Below are 18,718 nucleotides of genomic sequence, written 5' to 3' on the forward strand. Positions count from 1 at the left end.
GAGGTGAGGTAGAGACGTGTGGTTTTCAGTAGCTTCTCTGACCAGGCATAGCAGGGACTGACCTTGGAGCAGAAACAACTGTGTGACCTCATAATGACACGTGTGTCTGTGACGTGTGTGTGCGCGCGCGCGTGCGTGTGTATGCAGTGTTTAAGTGACTCACCATCCATGTCTAGTCTCTGCATGATTATGGCCAGCTCCACTTCGCTGGGCATGTACCCCAGAGAGCGCATGGCCATGCCCAGCTCCTGCTTTGATATGAACCCGTTGCCATCGCGATCCAGAACCCTGAACGCTTCCCGGATCTCTGCCAAGACAAACAGGCACACACTCAAACTCAGCATCAGGAAACATTCAGAGGTCTTTTTACTCTTTCTCTTTCTCTCTCTCTCTCGCTCTCTCTCAAACACACACACACACACACACACACACACACACACACACACACACACACACACACACACACAAACAAATAGACACACACACACACACAAACAATCTTGGCTCAAAAAAACTATGTCCATCCCTCTTTCCATCTCAGCTGTCTATGTTCATATCTCTCTGGCACGCTTCACACTGTCTCTGGCTACATTTTCTGAATACACCTTCATCATTCTGTACCTCTCTCCATCTCTCCATTCATCTTATTGTACTTTTAAACTCATTCTGTTCACCTCACCCAACACTATTCCTATTATCCATCTTCACCGTTATACACTCCTGTCTGTCTCTCTCTCTCCTCTTCGTCTCTGTCTGACCCAGCTTCTGGCTGTGCTTTATGTGATTGGTTTCACTCCACTGCCTCCAGTTAACAACATCAATCCCTCACTCTTTTTCTCCACCTGCTGTTATGGCCCGCATCCCTCCCTCCCTTCGCTGCCTCGTTCTCTCATTCATCCTCCTCTCTCATTCTGCTCCTTTCCTCTAAACAGTCCAATAGAGATAGGGAGAGGGAGAGAAAGGCAGAGGGAGAGAGAGGTGGAGAGATAAGTATGAGAGAGAGTGTGAGGGAGAGATATTATCTAGAATGGTAGATATTTCCAATATACCTTTATCGGTCAGCATACATCCTGATAGCAATGTGACAAGTAACTATGATGAGCAGCAGTCCAAGTAAGCTCATTATTTCTGTGGTGATGGATAAAGGTATCCTGTCCTGTCACTCCTGTGTGTGTGTGTGTGTGTGTGTGTGTGTGTGCCAGCCACAAACTACTTCACTGGTTCAATGTTCAACAGTCTTAAAGGAGTAGTAAAGGGAAAAATCATGTTTAGCCCTGTTTTAAGGTTACTTATGATCACATACGATCAGATCAAAAAGTTGACAAAACCAGCACTTTTGAGAAAGTCTGATAATTGCTCTACCACCGTTTTGGTCATACAATGGATGTGGGTGGGCACCGTGAAAATCATTCAAAAACATGTTAAACTCTCAATTTCAAAGACAAGAAACTCACGAGGTGTTAATTGGCGTTCTGACATATAATTCGCCATAAAGATTCTAGTTAATCTGGAAAGGCTTTTTAAAAAATATTTAGCATAGAACTAGTTAGTCGCAGCACATACGTGTGTAAACTTCCGCAAACTACTGTAGGTAGCCTAACAACATAAACAATAACAATAGCTACCGTAAGTAGTTCCGCTTCCTGAATCCCCTCTGCGGATTGATCTACACATCTACAACGGTCGCGTCAATACAAGTCAATGGATTTCATAAAATGATAAATAAAACCCTACAGGATTCATACTTTGCGGCAAATTTGATGTCAGAACACCAATGGACACCAATTACCCCCTCAGTGAGCTTCTTGTCTTTGAAATCGAGAGCTTAACATGTTTTTGAATGGTTTTTCACGGTGCCCACCCACATCCATTGTATGACCTAAACGGTGGTAGAGCAATTATCAACTTTCTCAAAAGTGCTAGTTTTGTCAACTTTTTGATCTGAACCATTGTATATGATCATAGGTAACCTTAAAACAGGGCTAACATGATTTTTCCCTTTACTACTCCTTTAACATTGCCAGGCTCTCTGTGCTTTTATGAATGCATATTTATACTTATGGTTAGTATAAGTATGTCTAAGGAGAGGCTTATGATAGGAGAGAGAGAGAGAGAGGGGGGGGGGGCAAGCCGGAGGTGTTTTTAAATTGAGGTGCAATGTCACATTTTTAAAGAACACTATGATTGTACATTATGCTTGAGAAGATCGCTGAGCACTGACTAATTTGAAAGAGGGTAGGCTTAGATATACAGATAGGTACAGATAGATATACAAATATACACAGTTTAACTGAAAAGCCTCATGGTGAGAGTCCAGCAGTCTTTAAGTACACCAGAAAGGAGACCACGTTTAAACCAAGACCACATCCAATTTGTGGACTTTGACATGAATTTACAGGACATTTACTGCGATGCTGGTGAATTGTACACAAATCTCATTAAGCAATATAGCAGGGGTCATCAACTACGTTTGTCCAAGGGCCAGAATTTTTCTCAGCAGACACGGTGGGGGCCAGACTCAAAGCAAATTTTTTAAATATTTTTTCTATATAAAGCCTATTATTACTTTCACTTTTTTGTTTTTGTGTGTAATTTTTAGTAACTTCCCCAACAGTGTGGTGTACAGACTCATAAGACCTCTACTGCACCCCAGTGCTTAATTTATAAATCAGAAGGTCCCAGAACACAGCCTATATGTGTGCAAGCATGCGCATGTGCGAACTCCACGAAGCGTGAATCATGCCCACCATTACACAGCACAAATGCCCACTTGCTTATAAGTTATATGCTATAGCTATAGCTGTGGGCAGGGATGTGCACAGATAGACATTAGGTGGCGCTTGAGCACCTGCCCTTTGCCCTCTGGACCAGGCAAGTGCCCTTTTGAAAGCTACTTTAAAATTATTATTATTATTTTTTTTTTTACAGTGTACTGTACATATGTGGCTAGGATTGGGTATCGGGAACCGGTTTCAATTTGGAGCCGGTTCTAAATTTCCAAGAACCGTGGATTCAATAAGACGTGCATTTCAAATCCGCGTTTCGGTTCCTGCGCTAAACTAACGTTACGCCTTTTGTTACGCGCAGTAGTCGAGCAAATAAGGGCCCATTCATAGTGAGCTACGCAAGGTGACGTTGACGCATCCTTGCATAGCAATGTGTGTCGTGCAGAAATTTGTAACTTTACGCGTGCGCAAGTGCTATTTCAATAGGGGCGCTGACGCAAGGCAGCGAACCCCGCGCGAGTGAACCACTTGCGTAGAGCCGCGTTCACAGCCGCGTCAGCGTAGCTTGCGTCGACTATGAACCAGGCCCAAGAGGAGACACCACCATGGCTGACCGCAGTAAACGCTCCAAAGTGTGGCTGAGCTATACAAAAAAAGATACGGATACAGCAAAATGCAAACCTGCAGTAAACTTATCTCTTGCAAGGGAGGAAGCACATCCAACCCTGGCGAAGCATTTACTCGCATAACACGGGGTGAATATCAAAGAATGCACTGTTTGATGTGTTGAGGTCTTCCTCTCCCAGCCAACATGCCCCAGATAGATCAGCTAGCAGCAGCAGTAACGCCACACTGCTAGTCCCAAGGCGCTCAGGTAGGCAAAGTTAGCCTACAAAACACCAATGAATTGAGGTGACCTGATATTCGCAAGGTAAATGAATGATGTGTTACCTTTCAGCTTGCTAGATCCAAGCCGTAGCTAGGAGCACTGCCCTGGCTCGTTGCTGGTAACTAGCTAACGTGACTGATAACTCCATTGAGGGAAATGCCGGGGGCAAAGGTGGCGTTTTCTTGAACACAGCTTTATTATCCTCCACAAATTGTTCACAGGCATGGAACTCATGAGCTGTAGCTATAATTATTTGAACTGTCTGTCACTTTTTCTCTGACTCGAAAATGCAGCTTCTTCTTCTTGGTGACATTTGCGTGCCACCATCCTCAAAAACACCGGTGAGCTGAGTAGCGTCACTACCTAGGCTATGCCCAGGATACCCACAAAATCCCCTCCTTAAAAGGGACAGGCTAGGTCTATAACAGATGTTTTCAAATATTTTTCTTAGTTCAGAGTTCAGAGAGATCCCCTCCTCCACCTCCGGTTCCTGACAGATTATTATTATTAATATTCATTGAAATAGTTTTGGTTGTAATTGTTTTAGTTGATCATTCCTTATAAGTGTGATATCATTCCTTATAAGTGTGAAGTGTGATGTGATATTTTTTTTAAATAAATTTTGGGAAAAGGAAACCTTCCTGTCTTGACAGTTGACCGATTATACTGCCAATAAAGGTATTACATTTTTTTTCTTGAAATAGTTGTTCTTTTTTCTCTCCCAAAAATATTGGAACTGAGATTTGATAAGAAGGGGATTCGATAAGGAGAATTGGAATCGGAATCGATAAAATTGAAATGATACCCAACCCTATACGTGGCCCATGGTGACATCGATCAATTCTTGATTAAAAGCATGTAATAATGCCCCTGCCTGTTACAAAACCCCCCAGACTCCTCACCTAACAGCATGATTAACTTAACGTCACGGTTGGAAAACATATGAGCTAGCCATAGTCTACTGTATCTCTGATCTAAACACGATCGAACTACCTAAATAAGAGTCCTCTGATCTATGTTGTGAATAAAACAATGACTATAACAAATGATAATTGTAGCCACAATGCACCTAACCCCAAAACTAACCTATGAGAATCCTAACCTTTAGAACAAAACATATAGCACATTAACAAGGGGGATAGAGACCTTGTATTATCACTACATTTTAGAATACATGGGTTAGAGAATTTAATAATAGAAGGTTGAATGTTTGGAGACAAACAAAAACTGGTCCAATATCCAAGGTCAGAGAGGTGATGGATCAAACTTGAATACCATTGATCCCTTAGGACTGAGTGAAAAATATTGACTCACCTGTACAAATGTCTCTACTGTATCTAGTGGTGCAAACAAATACAGGCAACTGTCAACACTCCCTGTGCACTATGAATTTTGAAAACATGCGCCTCAAGCTCTGAACTCGGTGGATTGAGAAAGTAGTCGGGCTCCTGAATAGACTATACTTTTACTGAGACACCAAGCATAATTTTTATGTACAAAGCAAAATGTGGCAAGCGCCTGATTTCATCGGGTAGGGGACAATCATGCTCTACAGTATACATTTAGTTTCATAGGTAACTCCAGCACAGTATTACTTTAACCATGAAATTAAGGCAGGTTCGGGTTTCAGGTTGGGTTTCTGACAATAGTTGTAGACCCGAGGCCATCCATGCGTTAGGAGGGCTGGCACTTGATGAGACCCTGTGCGCACACACACACACAAACACACACACACACATACAAACACACACATACACACACAAACATGCATAAACACACACACACACACACACACACACACACACACACACACACACACACACACACACACATAGAGGTACACATGCAGGTACAATCAAAAACACACTCAGACACACAAAGCCAGACGTGTATACAAGAACATTCTCACGCACACCGAACAAGCAGAAACATTGGCACATCCAAGGCTTGTGGATTTATTTTTGGACATTGAATGAGCATCTCATGAATAAGACCATCATGACTCAGGCCTTTGTAGAGTAGTTTCCTGTGGCTGGGGCTTGTTTGACAAGAACAACATTCATACTATATATTTTCATATTCATGCTATCCACCAAGGCTCTATTTCCTCTCTAGCTTACTGTATGACAAAGTAAGACCAAAGGACCAGGAAAACCAGTTTGAAAGTAGAGTGTGTGTCCTCCTGGCTCGCACATCCTGCAATCTCACATTTCCTGCCTGACCTTTCAGACACGGCAGCACAGATTGGTCTCAGCGGAGGCAGGCCTACCACACACAAAGCTGCCCACACCGCCATCACACACACGTGAACCCCACCAAGACACCAGTACGCATACCAACCACACACAGACCACGCACCAACTGCACACACATCATTCAAACACTGATAGTAGATGAGGTGAGTAGTAGTGGTTGGCGACCGTGCATGACGCACGCCATGGGTCGGCTCTACAGATCTTGCAGTGCTCAAAATTGTCACAAATCTCACAAAAGGGTTTAAAATGTAAAATGGGGCACTAATTATCCGGTGTGCTTGGGACGCGGTCCCTTGCAACTGCATGGTGCATCCATTATCCCCAGTTTGTTGTATAACGATCAACTACTGCCTCCATCTCTGAGCAGTTTGAAAAAGAGGACTTAAGAGTATGATCAATAAGTCTACAATAATCTATGTGTTTAATTCAGTAATATCAACATTGTATTGCTGTCAAACATACACTAACTGTCCCCCAGGTCATAAAAATCGGGGTTACTTCCCACAATACATGGTTGTGGTGGCTGACCAGGGAGAGAGACGTGGTGAAGGACAGCACTGGGCTCTCTACACTGAGCTGGTACAGCTGACTGATACCATGCTGTTAGTGAGGTATCAGCCCAGCACTACAAAGACACTTACACTGAACTGCCTTCATGCAGTTCGCAGGCTGTGTAGGCTGCCCTGGATAAAGAGCTGGGGAAATAATTGTTACTCATTACACAATAAATGTACACAGATTCATCAATACTACTGAGACTTTGTTGTTTATGGCAACTGCTTCATTTTCCACTGGGGGGAATAAAAGCCTTTATGTCTGACAGTCACATTTGGTTGATCTTGAGAAGACCTCCCACTGCTAACTATGGCATTACATCACAACCAAAACCTTAGTGATTCTGGTAAGAGTAAGTGACTATTATTGTGCATGCCCCAGCCAATGGGCCGGCAGCAGCCTTAATGCATTCGATTAAAATACTTGGAGCCTCCGACAGCATCAAGCTCATTCCCTATGGCACTATAGGGCTAACAGTAGACTATATTGATCAGGGTTGCACTCACCAAGTGAGGGCATGGTACACAACAAAAGTGAAGTTTCAAGAGCACCTAATTTTGTAGGTGAGGAGCTATTTCTGTGACTTTAATCTATATCCAGAGCCCTTGAAAAAAGGCCAGAACCCCAGCCTTCCCGACTGAATTCTATCATCTCATCTCACCTAACCCCGTCCACCACACCGGCAATTGTATGTTGTTCAGTCCAATCCTCACCGTCTAGCTCCTCCACAGAGATGCTGGCCAGCTGGTCGCTGTCAGTCTCCGACAAAGAGCGACTCAGATAGTTCCCCTTGTAGAGAAGGCCAGCTGTCACGTGGTGGAAAGGCATCTTATCCCTGTGAGAGAGAGAGAGACAGAAAGAAAGAAAGAAAATAAGAAAGAACGGGAGAGAGTTAATTAAATGTTAGATAATTACATATTAGGAGGGCTTGTAAAGGTCAAGAAAAGTGGCGGGAATAGAGAGAAATGGAGATAATAGTTAGCCAGAGTCTCATTAGAGTGGCAGTCAGATGAACACACATTGCTCACACAACTGACTAATCTTGAACAATATTGCAGATATACTGTGAGGAAAACGTGGATGGTGTTATTATGAAGCCATCGGGGAATGAATATGCTGTATTGTCTTCATTGAACAAGTTGATACATATTCTGAAAGATGGGGTGACAAATTACAACACAGGACAATTCAAACATTAAAATAAGGCAACAATAGTATGCTAAATTGGTGACCAAGAGCTGTCCTTTCTCAAATGTGATATTACTCACACAAAGTTCATTATACAAAAACATTTCCGGGGAGCCCAGAAGTAACAAGCTCTAAAAATAAAAGCAGAACTCATCTCCTAGATGAGAATCTCACACTGTGAATACTGTATAACAAGTTGTGTGTGTGGCTATTCATTCTTCAATAATTAATTAACCCCAAGGGTATGAAAGAAAAATTAAAACACAGAGGGCTAGAGATTCAGGCGATTTGCTTCCTTCCTCTAATTGGATTTTGTTCTGATGAAAGCTGAGAGGAGGATGCCTTGTGACAAAGAATGAGTAGAAAGAAGTAGAGAGAGAGAGAGAGAGAGAGAGAGAGCTGTGATACTGTAGCCCTAAAAACAGGGTACTCTCCGAGTCTCCTGGGGCGTTGAAGGGAAAATGATACAGGGCTACAAATGGTTAGGGTTAAACACCCAGCTCTATAATAACGGCAGGCCGACACGGCAGTCATACAACCTAGCCAACCGAGCAGACCTGAGAACACGTTCTTCTCCCCGCCTAACAGGTGTGTACCCCAAATTTAAGTCCCAAGGGGGGGCTCCCTACTGTAGGAACTTAACATCACCAGAAGGGGAATACATAAGTGTGGATGCAACTCTCTATCCAACATAATAAAATACAAATTCACAAAATGACTGATACACAACACTACCAAATAATTAAATACAATTATTATATAAGGTTACAGTCTTCCCCTGCTACAAACAGAAACGTCCTCGTTTCAGGGACCATCAGTTCTAGAGAGTTGTACTCAAAGTCAAAGTGAGAAGAAAAAAAAATACACAAGCCTGTAACAGGTTAATGCTTCAGTTAGTGCAGTATGCAGGAAGCAGACATAACATAAATCTAATCATCTCCTAAACCAAACATGAGCACAAATTAACATACAAAACAGTCAACATGAAAAGGAGAACAACATACATAAAAGGGCATGTATGAGAGAGTAAGATAACCTAGTCCCTTAATGTGGAGAAAATCCCAACCTAGGATAAATGACTGAGTAGCATTCCTAACTACTTGGACATTGTGGCTAAAGACTTCCTCCTCTAGTCTAATGGCAATGGTAAGCATACCAAGAGTGTTAAGATATTCACCAGTGACTGATTGCTAGGAGGTAAGACTTTTGAATGGGCTTGTTCATTAGGGAAGGGATTGACATTCTTAAAGGAGAATGTTCGTTTTTGACAACCTGGACCTTATTTACGGCATATTATAAGACGTTTGACTCACCAAGATAACTTTGGTGTAATTCGGAGGCCTGTAGAAGAAATTTAAAATCCAGTTTATCCATGTAATGGCGGCGGACGGGGTGCTGAATGCAGCTTCTAAAAAATCTATTTTCTGCCGCAAGCGTAGAGCCACGAGTGTAGCCTACAGACGATGAATAGCCAGTCTGCGCGCTGTGCGCAAGAGTGCTAGAGCAAATGGGGAAGATATATTTCGTTTCTAAAGACGTTTCTAAAGATCATATTAGAGAGGCATGTGAAAACCACAACAAGCCTACGCTCTATGGAAGCACAACTAACGATTCATAAAAACAGATTGTTGAAAACAACCGTGTCGGCATTCTCAGTTCCCCGTCCGCCGCCATTACATGGATATAGGCTACTTGGCTTGCGCTGGATTTTAATTTCTTCTACAGGCCTCCGAATTACACCAAAGTTATCTCGGTGAGTCAAACATTTTATAATATGCCGTAAATAAGGTACAGGTTGTCAAAAACGAACATTCTCCTTTGATGGTTTACTAATTAATTAAATTCCTGAGCCTGTGTCTAGGAAAGCTTGGACTGTAGTATTAATGACAGAAAATACGTAGGATACAGGAGTGTCAGTAGTTACCAGTTCAGTTTGTCGTTTGGGCCTGTTCTCAGAAGCAAAAGATACTTGGCCCTCAGTACCTGCTACTAGCCGTTAAGTTATTTTGACTACCTGGTTTCACTGGAATGTCTGGTTGAAATGTAGAGTAATATTTGAAGTAAACAGTAACCCATAACCTGGCTGCACGCTAAGCTAAAGGTAAGTTCAGGAAATGAAGCCCAATGATAGCTAGCTAACGTTAGCTAGAGCTAGCTAACACACTAGCTAGTGTTAGCTAGCTAACTCAAGGCCCAGGGAGTCAGATATACTGTGCACTTTTTCTCAAAGTGCTTTAGCTAAGGTTAGCTACTACAAGCTAGCTAGTCCTTGTCACCAACACTTGCCTCACAACATACATAGCTAAACTATTCACACAGCAAGCAAACTGTCATCTAAAGCTATGCTACGTCAGCTGACTGGGACTATCTCGTGACTAGCTAATGTAGCTAACCATATTGTGCCAGACAGCCAAAACAAGTGTCACATATAGAGGGTTTTCACGGCCGGCCATGTTGGAGGTTTAAGCTTAGGTTTCCCTAACACAGTACGTAAAGCTGACGGGACACATTGGTCATAGTTTGGTAAATTTGCGACGGTACCAACGGCGGACCTAGCTGACACTTGTCTATACAGTCGCAAAATAACCAAAATAACCGACCTCAAGGAGACTGTACGGCAACGTAGCCGTCACTGCTGCTTAAATCCGTAACTACGATGTGATTAAATAACGTGACAATGCTGTTACATTACAGTCCCACCCTGACTTTATTGGAAATGTACATTTGTCACAGTGGGTCAGAACATTTGTAAATTACTTAGGTTTTAAAATACAGTCATACAGTTACAGAATTGTAATAATGAGGAGAAATCCTGCATGTCTGTTTTGTGTGTTATTTCTAATTTACAGTTAATATTAACACTAAAGATTTGCAGTCAAGGCCTAATAAAAATAATGATTAAAATATGCCTACGAATAAAGTCCTAATTTTGCAACCTAAATGTGAGCAATGAACGCTGAGCAGTGAACGTAAAACAAAGAATGCAAGGCATTGGGCTACTTTCTTAGGTGACACAGAATTGACAAACAAGTTACACACTCTGGTAGAGTAGGTGGCGGTATGCACATTAAAGTTGTTTGCGATCCGCCACTAAACCCAGCGAAGAAAAGGAAGACGACGGAGTATCCTTCCGTTTTGTTTGAAACAGAAACGGTTGAGAAAGACGTCTTTATTCCCGCAACAACACAGATCCTGTAAGTATCTCAATTTCAATGTATACATAGCTAGCTATGTATTTTGGTATCACCCCAGATAAATGACACCAACGTTATGTTCAAGCTACCCTTTTGTAATGATTCTCTATCTGCAGATGCTCTCTTTCCAATGTTAGCTAACTAGCTAGCCAGCTAACGTAATTAGGCTTTTTCTGTACATGGCTAGCTAAGTAGCCTACGTAAAATTACTCTGTCGCAATGATTGTTATAACTTTAGCTTTTGTTGTAAATTGTATCTTAAATTGTAATGTTGGCTTGGCAGCTTGAGAATATTTTAGTTGTGGACACTATAACTTTTGTGAAGTGTTGTCGTGGGCCATTGTTTCTTATTACGGGCAATGGTGGAGACTCTTCTCGAGTCTAGCAGACTCGCTCGAGCTCCTGCATGTTCGTACTGTTTCATCGCTTGGAATAAAATGGGATAATTAGCTTACTCATTTCGCATTAACCCACGACACCTGTAGAAGGTATTCGTTTTTAGGCATTCATTTTTCAGAAGTTAGGCCGGATTCATAGTCGACGCAAACTACATAAGCGCAAGCAACGCAAGCTTCGAAAGGCCACGCAAGATCTCGTTGCGTCCTTGCGTGTCATGCCGAAATTTGTCACTTGACGCAAGCAATAGTGCAATTCCTTGCGTTTCCACAAAACAAAACACAGAACACAAGCTCTCGAGTAATGGAGCTTGCGTTCACAACGTAGCTTGCGTTGTTTACGTCGACTATGAATCAACGTTAGAAGCCCCAACAACTGAGCTAGGCTTGCTAGCAAGATTTGTTATAGCAGCCATCTTGGCTTTTTGGTTACAGCAGCCATCTTGGTGGTTTTGGGATGTGATTTCATGTTACTCTTAACTGTTGAAATGGTTGCTCATGCCGTCAAACGGGTAAAGAATTGTGTACTACGTTTTCCCTCACATACAAATCCAAATTTTGCATAATAGGTACTCATGATGTGGACTACTAATATAGTGTCTTGCAAAATCTATTTAATTACTGAGGGTGAAGGGTGGTACACATGTTGCCCTGTTCCTCTTAACGTGTCAGATATCATGTGGTCCTGTGGAGTGTGCATGTCAGCCAACGAGAGGGTCACCCACTCTCGCGCTCTCTTTCTCTCTCTCCCCCCTCCCATACTCTCAGTTGCCAACCTCCCAGTTCTTGTTTGAACTGAGCAAGAAGCAGGTGAGCGGGACAGGAAGAGGCGCTAGGACAGGGACAGGCGTGGCCAGGGGCAGTCCTGGGACAGCTCCACAGGCTCTGTGAGTCTTGTTCAGTTAAATGCCCTCATGAGTATTAACAGAAAGCACCATATACATATGCACACATACACTCTAACATGTCACTCTCTCCTCAGCTCAGCCCAATGGTCTCTGATGGTTCTGTCTGGCCAGCCCTGAGGTGGAGAAACACCTGATCATCAGTATAGGCACACGTAAGTACAAATGCACATACGTTTCCATAGACGGGATAAACAGATGGGAATATTGATATTGAGTTAATGTTAGCGGTAGACATGTGAGATTCATAAGACACATCACTGACGCCAGTGACGCCACAATATCAGGGAAATTGAGCAATTGCTTCCCTGTAGTGCAAACTTGCAAGATTCGCTCAGTTATTAACCCTCCTTGCCTTTTTTGTTGTTGGTTTTCTCTCTCCTCCTTCCTCTCTGTGCACAGTGTGTGTGATTGTGATTGTAAAGTGAATTAGACATGAATTAAAAAGTGCTGTGTATGAAATTGTCTGCTGGCAGAAAGGGGATTAGATGTGAATGGAAAAAGTGTTGTGTATGAGAATTTTGTTTCAAACACAAACATATCCAACTTCATGAATGTCAACATCTAATAATGTACAAACTGAATCATTCTACCCTCTTCTGTCCAGTAACCTGGAGGGCTTCCTGGATGAGTTTGCGGACATCACCAAAGAGGACCAGATCAGGAAGCTCCACAACACGCTTGGTCCACACATGCTCAGAAGGCTGATGTCTTACAACACAGGCCCTCCAAGACAGAGCTCATTGTCAGGGTAGAGCTCAGCCCCATGCAGAAGTGAGTGATGAGGAGAGGGAAGAGGAAGATAATTTTCCCGTTTTTTTTCTCCAGTTAGGAACCGTCTCAAGAATGTGTTCCCCACTTTTATGCCTTTAAATCAGGGTTAGAGTATTCCAGGTGTGTGGTATCAGCCATGGCCATGAACACCAGTAGAGGAGGGAACCAAGTGTCTTATTCTCTCTCCACAGTTGTATGGTTGTTACCCCCCACTAGCTACATTCATTCAATCTTTATTTAACCTTGTGAATCAATTGAGAGTAAGCTCTAATTTACAATGATGTATAATCACTCTATATTTGAACTTGTACTACAGGTGAGAGAATCCTTTTTAATGGTCGGTCTCGTTCGCTCTCCTAGGTGTGATGTCAGAGTTGTCCAAGACTTGGGTGTTCTCCTGCTCTGAGTGCCCATTCTCCTACACCTCCCAGATCTACCTCCACAAGCACATCAAGAGGAGCCATGACACAACCTCTGTCTCTGCTGAGGAACACAGAGCATTATAAAGTAGCCAGTGCCTTGTCAAAGGTGTTTGAGCAGCAGTCGTCAATGGATTAACTCCCAAGACACAAGGAAGAGACAGCGCAACACGCGCTATGACTCCAGTGACGAAGGTAATATAATAAAGTGCATTCAACAGTCCCAAAAGAGTACTACTTGAGTTGACTAATCTGAGCTAATTTACCGCTACTATATGTTCCAGTGCCCAGGCAGCCGGTCGGCAGAACTCAGACTAGACCAGCTATGCCAGGTGCCAGAGCCGGAAGGCCTGCTCTGCCAGTTATCAATGCAGGTATGCATGCATGTTTGTGTTGGTGAAATGTCTATGCATATTTTCACACTGACAGTTAACTCCGGACTTTTTGAAGACTAATTTATTATTTATTTACTTATCTCACTAATCTACTCATCTCACTTTACTTAGCAGTAGATGTTCATCACCCAGGCCCTTAGAGCTAAGGCGCTGTGAGCGATGGCCCTGTGAGCCAGGCCCTTCAGCCCATCTGACCTCCAGGCACAAGCAGCATCCATCGGAGATTAGCACCCCGGCCAGACGAGGTAAGGGTCTGACATGTCTACCTGTTTCATGACTAGTTGATTCTTCCCCTTATGCCAGAAGCCCTACGCCGCCAGCACCTAGTTTCCTGCTAATCCCTTTATCCTTTTTGGTTTTCAGTTAGTCTGTGATGCCATCGCCCGTGAGACCAACAGCTCCAGCAGTATTGCCCTCCACGTCTTTCCGGAGCTCCCCACTTACCCCTCTGCCATTAAGCTCTGCATGTGCTGGTATGCAGAATTTTGTGAACTACTTCATGTTGCATGCAGGGATATACTTTGAGTTAAATTTCCATTATGTGACAGTACAATTACTTATAGCCACATCTGTGTTAATATCCAGATTTCAAGAGGATGGCGTATCAGCAGTTGTCCAGCTTGACCAGCATGCTCGGTGAGGTCATGCAGAGTCTGAGGGAGCTAGCGCAGAGACTATCCGGGGAGTCTGATGGGGTTGCACGGGGAGCAGTACTGGATACACTGGACCCTGCAAAAACAGAGGAGGTCTTGAAGGATCAGCTGAAGGACAAGGAGCATCAAAGGAAGATGGTGAGTAACTGCAGGGCAGAACTTTGTTCCTTATTTTTGCAGGGAAGTGTAAAGGAAGTGTAAAGTAAATGATTACTTTTTACTATGCGACTTGCGTTTTCAGCCATTTCATTATGTCCTTAGGCATCTGCTCCAGCCCAGCTGACCTCCCCAGCCCCAGACCGCAGCTCCAGCCCTGACCGCAGCTCCAGCCCTGACCGCGGCTCCAGCCCTGACCGTAGACCGTCTGACTACAGCGCATCTGACCACAGCAGAGTATTCTGATGAGGATGACCTCTTCTGCCCAGACCCTCGATTCAGATGAGGGTGACCCCCAGCCCAGCCCGTCTCCCTAGACCTCCCTTTCCAGCCCGTCAGGATGGATTCCTTTTTTGTAAATAGTTTTGTAAATTTTAACCTTTTTTTTGTGGGATACAACGGTCTGTTCCCGGTGTGCCTGCCACAGAATGCGCACTTTGTTTCATTTTTGTTTTTAGAACTTTTGCAATTGTCAGATAATGGGTTGCTCGCAAGAGCTTGTACATACTTTTTTTTTTTTTCTGGCTATGCGTAATGTGACAGACCGTAAACCTCATCCTTGTAAATATGTATACTTTGAATCTGTTTTGTAATGTACTTTTGTTTGCCTAATAAAATGTTCTAAACTGTTAATGGTGTTCAGTCTCATCTTGGTTTGTATCATAATGCTTGCTGCCATATCCCCATAAAGCATTAATTAGTTTTTGTACTCCAAATGCAAAATGTAGCCAGTGGTCAGGGTTTTGTAAGTAAGTGACCATATCTGCACCGTGCAAAAAAGATGTGCAGACCAAGTCATATAAATACCTGTAGATCTAGTCCAGCCAAGTCAGTCTGCGACGGTACTTGCTGCTCACGTGTAGATCAAGTCTCAGCCAAGTACGTTTATTACGGAAGCTATTGCCCACGTCATCACGTGCGTCTTTAGCACGCGGCCGCGACTTATGAACGACGTGTCGTTCTTCTCTTGACGGCTACTAATCGGCAGATCTCACGTTTCCGTAAATAAACGCGTAATTTCCGCACGTGGAGCAGATGAATCGTCACCTATAGCGGCCGTATGTAGAACGTTTGCGCAACCTGCATGTGTTAATAGGCTTAGCAGGTGAAAGCTCAGGTTTAGGCTAACGACTAGATAGATAGGTAGATAGATAGATAGATAGATAGATCAATAGACAGGTAGATAGACCTATCTAGCTAGCTATCTACATTCAGTAGCGTCAACCTCCAACATGGCCGACAAATGACGGGCCATGAAAACCCTCTTGTTCCAACATTGTTGGCTAGAATAACCAGTGTTGTGAAATACATTTTAACAACTGGTAAGTTGATATGTTGCACAGCAATCGAGCAGGACAATATCATTAGGCTAAGTTAGATAGCTAGCAAAGTCAGCTTGCCCAGCTGGTATGGTTATAGGCTCATTCCTATGGGATAGCTTAGTAGTTTGTGATTTAGCAATGGGTTGACTAATCACTAGATCAATATTTTCAGTTGGGGATAGGACTACAACACCACCTGTACTGTGGCACCAGGAATCTGCTCTGACCACTGTTTTGATTCACCACCATATCATGTTATTATGCACATTAAATGTACTGTATGTCTACGCGACATGGCTCTACCACCGTTTTGGTCATACAATGGATGTGGATGGACATCTTGAAAAATCATTCAAAAACATGTTCAACTCTCGATTTCACAGACAAGAAGCTCACCGAGGGTGTAATTGGTGTCCGTTGGTGTTCTGACACCAAATTCACTGCAAAGTATGAATCCTGTAGGGTTTTATTGATCATTTTATGAAATCCACTGACTTGTATTGAAGCCCGTTGTAGATGTGTAGATTAATCCGCAGAGGGGATTCAGGAAGCGGAACTACTTAGGGTAGCTATTGTTATTGTTTATGTTGCTAGGCTACCTAGTTTGCGGAAGTTTACACAGGTATGTGCTGAGACTAGTGTCACGACCCGGCTCTAAGGCTGTGACAAAAATGGAGTCCACACGGTTGTTTCTCAAAAAGTGAACATAATTTATTAACAAAGAATAATAATGTCCGCTGCCGGACAGGAAATGGGTCAGAGCCGCAGATCAAGATGAGCTTGCTCCATTTGTAGGGTAAGGTACGGGCCAGGTGCACTTGGTTAGCCTAATGGGCTGGGCCCCGCCCACCTGCAAACAAGCAGGCAGCCAACCAAGTAGACGGCCAGCCCTACTGGGTCGTCACACCCCCCCCCATCAAGGAGGGGCCCCGCCCCCGGAACCTACAACCAAAACAAACAACAGAATAAAGCAGCACAAAACAAAACATGACCAACATCAATGGGACGAGGAACCAAGGTACCAGGAACCAAGATGCACCCGAGACGCCACCACGCCACAACTCACCACCGGCCCGTCACCACGTCCCACACCTTGTGTCACACCACTCCCCCCAGCAACCTAGTACTAAGGGAAGCAATTTAAGGAGAAAGAGGAGAACACAAGAGCGAAACAAGGCAACCAGCCTCGGCAATGAACAGGGCTGTCTCACGAGGAAGGGGCTCGAGACAACGCGTCTGCCACCACGTTGTCCGAGCCCTTGATGTACCGCACGTCCAGCCAATAAGACTGCAGTAGCAGAGACCACCGAACCAGCCTCTGATTCGGACACTGATGAACACATCTTTGTTGACATCAACAATCTCCTCGGTCCTAGGAGCTAACAGCTAGCAGGACAGCGGTGGAACCATACCACCTGTCACCATGACCAGTTTAGGAGGGTGGAGCCATTCCACCTGTCACCATGACTGGTTTAGGAGGGTGGAACCATTCTGTCACCATGACTAGTTTAGGAAGGTGGAACCATTCTAATGTCACCATGACTAATTTAGAAGGGCGGAACCATTCCACCTGTCACCATGACCAGTTTAGGAGGGTGGAACCATTCCACCTGTCACCATGACCAGTTTAGGAGGGTGGAACCATTCCACCTGTCACCATGACCAGTTTAGGAGGGTGGAACCATTCCACCTGCACCATGACCAGTTTAGGAGGGTGGAACCATTCCACCTGTCACCATGACTGGTTTAGGAGGGTGGAGCCAGCAGAAAGAGGGGAACTATTTACCCCACGGGTAACTCCCTCAAAACCAGGCTCGCGCGTACGAGCCTCACCAAACACACGCTTATGCGTAAGAACATAGTCGTCTGCTAAGGCCGCCGCTTCACCAGCGGTAGTAGCCTTCTGATCGTTGATGTATGTCGCAATTCGCTCCGGCACAGCATTTTTAAATTGCTCCAAAACAATCAGCTCACAGAGCCCCTCAAAACTATCTACCGCCAGAGCAGAACAGCACGTAAAATGCTGCGTCAAGTCGCGCGCAAACTCGAGGTGAGTCTGGTTCTCTTTCCTTTTCCATGTCCGAAACCTCAAACGGTAAGCTTCAGGCACTAATTCATATGCTTTTAGCACCGCGGCTTTAAGCAGTTCATAATTTCCGCTATCAGCAATGGACATGGAAGAATAAGCCTCTTGGGCTTTCCCCGTTAACACGCACTGGAGCATGAGCGTGCGCTCTGTGTCCGGCCAATCTCGCAAGTCAGCGACCCGCTCAAAAAGAGAAAAAAACGTCTCCGGATCCCGTTCGCTAAACTTAGGCAACAGCCGCAAGTTGCGCCATATATCAAATCGCTCCCCTGGTGCCACACCACCAGATGAGCTACTACGGGCCATTGACGCATCAGCTGACAGCGTCCCCTCAGCCATCAAATCAAGCCTGCGCCCCTCAAGCTCCAACTTCTCGCGCTCAACGCGAACGCGCATCTCCTCTCTTTTAAGCCGCTCGTCAATCTCCGCAGCCTGCTTTTTCTCCTCATATCCGAGCTTCAATAATAGCAACTCCTTATGCTGCTCAAAAGTAAATCCTACCGTAGGTATACCCGTAAACACATCACCCGGCTCACTAACGGCCACGGTCAAAACGCCGCTCGCCACCAATCCGGCTTTCAACGCGCTTTTAACAGTCTCCTTGAGACGCACATCAGTATCCGCAATTGTCACATTATAGTGCCCAGCTAACTGTAACAATTGCCCCTTAGTTAAACCGTCCAACCCCTCCTCAGAGGGATGCGTAATAAAGGCAGCTATGTCTGCCATCCCTCCCCCCAACGAAAAACGACCACAAGAGGAGAGACGACCCGACCATCAACCAACCAACGGCACCCAAACAGACC

General features: G+C 44.3%; 1 protein-coding gene across 1 annotated transcript in view; it reads right to left on the minus strand.

Moving 5' to 3' along the window:
* The window catches only part of LOC311313419 (calcium-binding protein 8-like), a gene marked incomplete at both ends in the record, with an annotated part of 107,718 nt that overhangs the window by 66,927 nt on the left and 22,073 nt on the right, over positions 1-18,718 (minus strand). The window contains 2 exons of the mRNA XM_084443544.1: positions 164-307; positions 7,139-7,260. Coding sequence (XP_084299670.1) covers positions 164-307; positions 7,139-7,260 — 266 coding nt within the window. The remainder of the gene's footprint in view (positions 1-163; positions 308-7,138; positions 7,261-18,718) is intronic.

The sequence above is a fragment of the Borostomias antarcticus genome (assembly GCF_949987555.1).
Source record: "Borostomias antarcticus genome assembly, chromosome: 1".
Taxonomy (NCBI): Eukaryota; Metazoa; Chordata; class Actinopteri; order Stomiiformes; family Stomiidae; genus Borostomias; species Borostomias antarcticus.